The sequence below is a fragment of the Dipodomys ordii genome, unplaced genomic scaffold (assembly GCF_000151885.1).
Source record: "Dipodomys ordii isolate 6190 unplaced genomic scaffold, Dord_2.0 Scaffold74, whole genome shotgun sequence".
Taxonomy (NCBI): Eukaryota; Metazoa; Chordata; class Mammalia; order Rodentia; family Heteromyidae; genus Dipodomys; species Dipodomys ordii.
In genome coordinates, this window is record NW_012267290.1 from 129,302 (window position 1) to 136,173 (window position 6,872).

General features: G+C 55.3%; 1 protein-coding gene across 5 annotated transcripts; it reads right to left on the reverse strand.

Moving 5' to 3' along the window:
• Positions 1 to 792: 792 nt before the first annotated feature.
• Stmn4 (stathmin-like 4) lies at positions 793 to 6,407 on the reverse strand. Of its 5 annotated transcripts, none has more exons than XM_013024231.1 (5): positions 6,367 to 6,407; positions 5,474 to 5,569; positions 4,217 to 4,425; positions 3,431 to 3,622; positions 793 to 898 (listed from the first exon to the last, which is right to left on the reverse strand). In XM_013024231.1, the coding sequence occupies exons 1-5, from the start codon at positions 6,377 to 6,379 to the stop codon at positions 839 to 841; spliced, it is 570 nt and encodes a 189-aa protein (XP_012879685.1). In that variant the 5' UTR covers positions 6,380 to 6,407; the 3' UTR covers positions 793 to 838. The 5 variants fall into 5 exon arrangements, with proteins under 5 accessions (XP_012879685.1, XP_012879683.1, XP_012879686.1 ...); XM_013024229.1 differs by lacking the exon at positions 6,367 to 6,407 and adding an exon at positions 4,840 to 4,920 and having other exon boundaries at positions 839 to 898; positions 5,474 to 5,555; XM_013024230.1 differs by lacking the exons at positions 793 to 898; positions 6,367 to 6,407 and adding exons at positions 2,795 to 2,815; positions 4,840 to 4,920 and having other exon boundaries at positions 5,474 to 5,555.
• Between the last annotated feature and the right edge of the window lie 465 nt (positions 6,408 to 6,872).

Consider the following 6,872-nt stretch of genomic DNA (forward strand, 5'->3'; position numbering starts at 1 on the left):
CTTCTTACAGTGAATCCTGGGGATTCCATTAGGGTGTCGGCCTTTAGACTGGAAAGTTGGGTCTCTCCATCAATTCAGCTCAACAGAGTCAGCACACAAGAGGGGTTTAAAAGATGAGTACAGGGTCAACCATGCAGTTACCACGGGGGCTGGCGTGGCTGAGCCCCCCTCACCCAGCGCCTCAGGTAGCGGGATTGCAAAGTCAATGGGCACCTGCTATAGGAGAGGCAAGAGCCAAGTTCCTAGAACATTCTACCGATCACCCAAAGAACAAATCCAGGAAAGAAATAACAAGCAGAAGACGTGGAGCAAATGTTTCATTGGTCATGATGATCAAAAGATGATAGTTCAAACACATACACGGAGACCTCACCCCACCTGCTGCAGGGCAGGCCTCCGGGGTTTTGTACCCCGTAGCCGGGCCCAGGCTACGGGCCTCCGCCAGGACCCTGCCCTTCACTCTGCACGTGTGCTCTAGTTCTCTTCCTCCCTCCACCTGGAACCTGCAGGCTGGACGTCCAGGCAGGGCTGAGGCCACTGGCTACAACTGTGGTGGTTGTGGTTCGAGCTGCAAAGTTCCAGATCTTCTCTCCACCTCCCTCTCCCCAACGCTCTCCTGTCCCCTCTCCCACCCAGTCATTGTTCCCCAGAAACAAATAGGATGGCTTCACTGGTCAATTCTTTACATGTACAAACACCAAAAGCAGAGGAAACGCCCCTTGGCCACCCCCCTCCCCCCCAAACCCCAGTGCTGGGCGAGCAGCCTGCAGGGAGGCTGCTCGGAACCGGAGCTGCGGGAGCTGTCCGGCTGTGCGGGAGACGTCTTCGGCCTCTGGCTTTACCTGGAGGCCTCTTCCTTCAGCTCCTTGTTCTTCCGCACCTCCTCCGCGTGCTTGTCCTGAGAAGGAAGGGGGAGACAAAGGCAGGTCACTGGAGGCTGCCCGGGGACCGAGGGAGGCCGACGGACAAGGAGAGGGTGGCCACGGCAGGAAGAGCAGAGCTGTTGGCGACCTGAGAGCGGCAGAAGGTGGCAGGTGAGACAGTGCACAGGTAAGGGACCTGCCCGAGGGGCACAGAGCACCCACAGATCTGTGAGTCTCAACCTCCTGGAGGGGACCCCAGGGCCCCAGCCTCTTTCTCCCTCTTTGGGCCAGGCTGGCGCTGGGGCTGGCCGTGTGCTTTGACTCCCGGGACCCGCTTGCTGGAAGATCCGCCCTGCTGCCCTCCTATGCTCACGTCCCCACCACCAGCACCCCCACCGCATGGCCTTGATGCTCCCCTTTTATCTCCAGTTCATCTCCTTCGGGAAGGCTGCCCTAACCCCCTGGCTCTCAAAGTGCACACTGTGACAGAACAGACTTTGGAAAAATGTTGCCCGATTTCCAAAGAGTAGACTTTCCCTGCACCCACTGAAAGAGAACCTTCATTGTTTCACACGGCTGAGCAACTTCCCTGCCTAGCCCTGGCTTCTTCAGAGAGGGGCTTTGGATGGGCCCCTCTGGCATTTCACCTATCTTTCAAGCTGGGCCAGGATGTGTCACACACTGCCCACTGGTTGGTATCAGGAAGGCCATGTCTGATCTTTGTGCTTTCCAGTTCCTACAACCATCCCCGGTACCTGACACCTCCTCAGCCAACAATCCTGTCACCACATTTGGGTCTCCTCCTAGAATAGAACCAAGGAGGCAGACCAGGCTCCCAGCATACCCTTGAACCTAAAACTCTATTCCTCCAGAGGCTCTAGAACTTTCCATGGGACTGGAAGTCGGGTGGGGTGTGCCTGGAGCAGTGGCTGCCGGGCTGTCACATGACTTGGGGAGCTCAGCTGACCCTCAGGCACCACCTCACAACAGCCAGGCAGTAGGTAGAGGGTGGGGTCCAGGAGTCTGCATTTTAAACTTTCTACCAGGTACGGGTGGTCAGGGAGCCACACAAGGACTGGCATTGCTAAGATGCCACTGTCCCAGGACATAGGTAGGAATGGGGGCAGGATGGGGGGACAAACCACATAGCTCTCACCCATGGCTTCCTCCTGGGAGAAATCAAGATGGCAGGGAAAGGAACCTGCACCAATGCCTGATCTGACAGCTCGGGTCTCAGCCTCCCGCACCTCTACAGATATTCCTTCAGGTGTGACCTTTGCACCTTCTCCACCTCAGACTTTGCCTGTGGGTTCAGGTGAGCTCTAGGGCTCTGCCTGCCCTTCCCCCCGTCCTTGACCGCCAAAGACCCCCAGACTGACAGAAGGCTAACGGGACCACGGTGAGCATCTTCCCGGGACAGGCGGAGGAAGGTGCTGGTTCCAGTCCTCCTTCATGGCCACTGTGTGATGGTAGGCATGTCATCTGACTTCAGACATGGCTTCCTCAACTGCCACCTTGCTTCTGTCAGGGACTCGTGGAGGCCCGCAGCATGGAGAGCTAAACGGGTTTGGTAGAATCTTGCAAATGCCGTCCATGGTCTAGCCTCAATCATTTGTTCTGGGTTTGATCTCTGAGCCCATCAGATTGGTTTATCTCCAAGAGTTTGCCTTCCGTCATTCCTCATTCATGGAGGAAGCTGGAAGTCAGACCCGGACTGTGTCCCTCCCAAGTGCCCCTTGCTGGAGACCCAGCTGCCTCTTGTTGACGAGGTGAGGGTCATGCTGGCCAGCGGAGGGCCGGTGCCCAGGCATGGTGAAGAAACCAGAGCTCGCTAGTGGTTGCTGCCAAGGGACCTGAGATTCTAAGCGGATGGGCAGGAGGGGAACCACGCTGCTCACCATGGGACGAGGCCACCGATCGGGTCCCGGGAGTCACCGCGCAGCAGGCGGTTCCTGGAAATAAAACACAGAGCTGGAGCTTCCCAGGAGCCGCAGGAGAGACTGGGGAGGCCTTGAGACTTGGGAGCCGAGGCCAGCAGGTCCTCCACATTCTGCTAAGATGGGGGCCGGGGGAGCACCAAGGGATTTACTGACAGAAGCCAGCCCGTAGAAAGCCCTACCCCTTGCTCAGTCTGTGTCGAGAGCGCCATGTTTCCTGCTCCATAAGCAGCTCAGCTTCTCATGCCCCCCCGGCTTAGAGCCAAGGATCTAAATCAGCATCTTTCATTAAATCCAGTCAGTCCGGTCTAGGATGAAGCCAGGAATGTGTCTGTGCTGTGTGTCTAGCTCTACTCCCTGGCATTGTCCAGGCTTTCTCTAGAAAAGGACAATGAGGAATTGCAGGTGTGTATCTATGCTGAAAATTCCCCCAAGGAAATCCAGGCTTGGTTTGTTTTTCTTGCCTATGACTTCCCAAATTGTCCCCTTGGAACTCTAAGGCTTCTTCTTGCCTGACAGAAACAAATCCCATTCCTGCACAAGGCTGATTCCTCCTGAAATGAAATGGAGGTCCATGTACACGTGCCAAGGAAGGATGACAGGTCCCCTCACTGGTCCAGGATCACTTACCTTCTCTTGCAGCCGTTCCAACATGGCAGCCAGGTGGGCCTCCCGATTCTCTTTATTGGATTCCATCTTCTGGGCCAGTTTTTCCTTAGCCATCTTGATGAAGTTGTTGTTTTCTTCGATGGCTTTTTGGATCACTTCTCGCTCGTGTTCTCGTTTCTCTGCTAGGTGCTTCAGGAGCTCAGCTTCCTGGTACTGCATGGCACAAAGATGCAAAAGGGCCCCTCATTCAGGGCAAGCCGATTGAGGTCTCCGCGGCCACCTCCTCACGGAGAACACAAGAACCTACAAGGACACTTCCCGGACCCTGCCACTACCGGCAAGCTTGCCGCATTCCTTGCCGCCCTTTTGTCAGTATCTCCAGAGCGGTTCTCCTCATTGTTCTCATTCGTTCATTTCATTCACTCACAAACACTCACTGAGCATATACCCAACACTATTCTAGCCACCTGGGAAGGTTCAAACAAAAAGTCTAGTCGAGATGTCTTTTTCTATAAATAACAAATGCAACCGGACATGTGGTGCCAGCTCACCCTTTCCCAGCGAAGGAAACCTTTCCTTAAGTCCTAAGTGGGTTTCAAGATCTTAACGCTGGTCACCATGCCTATCAGGTCACCTCTAGAAGCACGTGGCTCCTTGTCTCCTGCCAACCAGTTAACTCTCAGGGGACAGGGCCTTGTACTTTTTCTTTATTTGCAAGGGTGATGCAGGCTCTGCCCAGCATGTGGCAGGCGGATGGATGGTGACCTGACACAGGCGTGCAGGGAAGAGTGAAAGGACACCGCTGACCTTCCTTCGCTCCTCAGCTGCTTCCAGTTTCTTCTGGATCTCTTCCAGGGAGGGGTCTCGCCGCCGGGGTAGGGAGGCATTGAACTCGGGCACCCCATCGAAGGAAGGTGGTTTCAGGATGACTTCGAAGGACTGGCCTGAGGTACACTTGTTCAGCTCGATGACCTCCATGTCAGAAATGACGCACCAGTTCAGGTCCACTGTGTCTGCTGGGGAGGACAGAGTGAGGGCTGCTCACCCGCCAGGATCCCTGGGGCCCCACAAGGCATGCACATATGCACACACAGACACAGGACAGCGGGGTCCCTACGGCACAACCACCGCCAGGAGACTGGCTCTGTCCTTAACCCTGGTCTCTAAGGTCCGTGAGTCCTGATTGGGCTCAAGGAATAGCCACAGTGAGATTTGAGGTGCCCCCAGAAGCACCCCCAGATATGCAATTTCCTCAGCTGCTTTTGCTCTGCCTCGGCCATCAGCCTCCTCCGATGTTCGAGCTCTTGCTCAGTGATCCTTGCTGCCAACAGGCAGTGGGGACTCTACCCATCGCCCACCCCTGCTCCCTTCTCGTCCCGCTGGCCCTCTGGCGGTTTGGTCTCTGCACCCTGCCCCTGACTCCCTCCTACCCTGTTCTCTTCTTTCTCTCCAGTCAGCACTGCCTTTCCGCTGGCTTTGACCTTTCCTCCTACACTGTCTCCCACACCAGCCTAAACAGAAAAAACAACCTCAGGTCATCCACACCTCCCTCTCTCATTGTCAGATCAAACCCAGCCCTTCCTTTGAACCAGGAAATCGGGAGGTGACCTGCTTCCTAGCTCCCCCCACCAACCCCCACGAGGACTTGCTCCATCCCATAGACGCAAGGCTGTCATGGCCCGGGCAGGAAGTCCTCACCCACTGCCAGACTCTCAGAGCATCTCTCCCTTCCCTAGGAGACCGGCCAGCCTCCTCTCTCTTTGCCATGCTCCCTGAGGGCAGATTTGTGTTCTGTTTCTTCTTGTACCTTCCATGGCATGGATTTGTTCTAGGAATGAAGAAAGCCCACACAAGAGCAAGTGCTCTGGGGGTGAGGGTCCCTCGCGTATACCCCAGTTGCTGCCTAGTGCCCCAGGCCACATTCTGCAGCCCTGACCCCTTCAGGCTCTGGAAAAACTTGCCATGGCCAGCGGTTTCATGAAATGGAGGTCGGGCTGCTACACCCACATACACAGGACATGAGAACCTCGAGCCTCTTCCCCTCCCAACAAAGCCCTCACTGACCTTCGTATTTATAGGATGACTTGTTCAGGGGGTCTGCCAGGAAGCAGGAGCAGAACAGGGACACCAGCGGGAGCTCCTTCATCTTCTCTTTGTAGGCTGCAAAACAGAGGCAGGTGAAGACAGGAGTCAGCCCGAGTTCTGGCTCCACAGAGGCGCCAACACGCCCGGAGCCAGTGCTCATGCCAGTGATTCCCACCCACATCCATCCCTGTGGAAAGCCGAGCCTGGCAGAGCCACCGCAAGACCCCATCTTTCCCCCCTGCTAGCACCGAATGAATGCAAAGGGGCCTTGCATACAGACCCCAGGCCCTACTGCCCCCACGACCTTGCTGTCTGCCACCCCCTCCCAATCCAGGATGTCCAGCTCTTTGGCTCTAGGATGCCTTGTGCTGAATGTTCCTGGTCGGGCTGCTGAGGGTCACGGAGCTGACTGGCAGGCATGGGGCAAACCTTACCACCACCCCTCTGCCTTGTACCCTCGCTGGGAATGAGTGAGGCTGTGAACCTTCCTAGACCTTCCCAGCATAGGGTCAAAGCCAGGTGTCCAGTGCCCATGACAGCAGGAGTGTATCCCCTAAACTGTTGAGTCTCTCTGGGTCTTGAGATCACAGGTCAGAGCTGGCCTATCAGGGTGGTTCCTCATTTGATAGACAGACACAGATAGATAGATAGATAGATAGATAGATAGATAGATAGATAGATAGATAGATAGATAGATAGATAGATAGATAGATAGATATGGGAGCAAAAGGAAGAAAAGCTCAGCTATGATCCTACCCGCCACCCTGTCTGTACCCCTCCCTGGGCACACTTCTTGTGTGTCCTTTGTCTCTGCATGTCCATCCATGCACCGTACTTGGGAAATAGCATGACCATGTGGCAGATGTACCTACCTGCGAGGGTCATGTTTGCTGAGATCTGGTGTCTGAATCTAACTGAAGATCGCAAGAGATGTCTACCGCCAGCTCACGGCACTGGGCCAAGTCTAAGAGAAAGAGAATTATTTTACCTCTGACAGGTTATTCTCTTCAGGTGGGTTTTTATGCAACTTGCAGCGGAATTCTCAGGGATGCTGTACCTGCTCTGGCCTCCAGGCTCTCTCCCCTACAGCTCCATTTCTTTGAGATAACCACCACCTTCCACACAAGCCCCACGAAGCTCAGCACTAGTGTTTATTTCATCATGGGCTTTCCTGCCTTCAAAGCCTGGGACAGCACAGTGGCCCCCATCAAGCTTAGAGTGAGGGTAAGAGGCAAGCCCTTTGCAGGACTCTCCTGCAGGTGTTTGCAATTAACTATGGGCCTGAAACCCCATCCCCCACCCCTCCCCACTCCCCTACCACCTGATACACTGCAGACCTCCCTTCAGCAAGTCTGGCATGGGATGAGGGGAAGTTAAA

Bases quoted from the DNA above. Each gene is read 5' to 3' on its own strand.
- Stmn4 (XM_013024229.1), bottom strand. From the start codon at position 5,555: ATGAAGGAGCTCCCGCTGGTGTCCCTGTTCTGCTCCTGCTTCCTGGCA. The intron at 4,426-4,839 runs GTAGGAGGGAGT...TGTCCTCCCCAG, and splicing joins GAGAGAAAGAAGAGAACAGG to CAGACACAGTGGACCTGAAC. The intron at 899-3,430 runs GTAAGTGATCCT...CTTCCTTCTCAG, and splicing joins TGGAACGGCTGCAAGAGAAG to GACAAGCACGCGGAGGAGGT.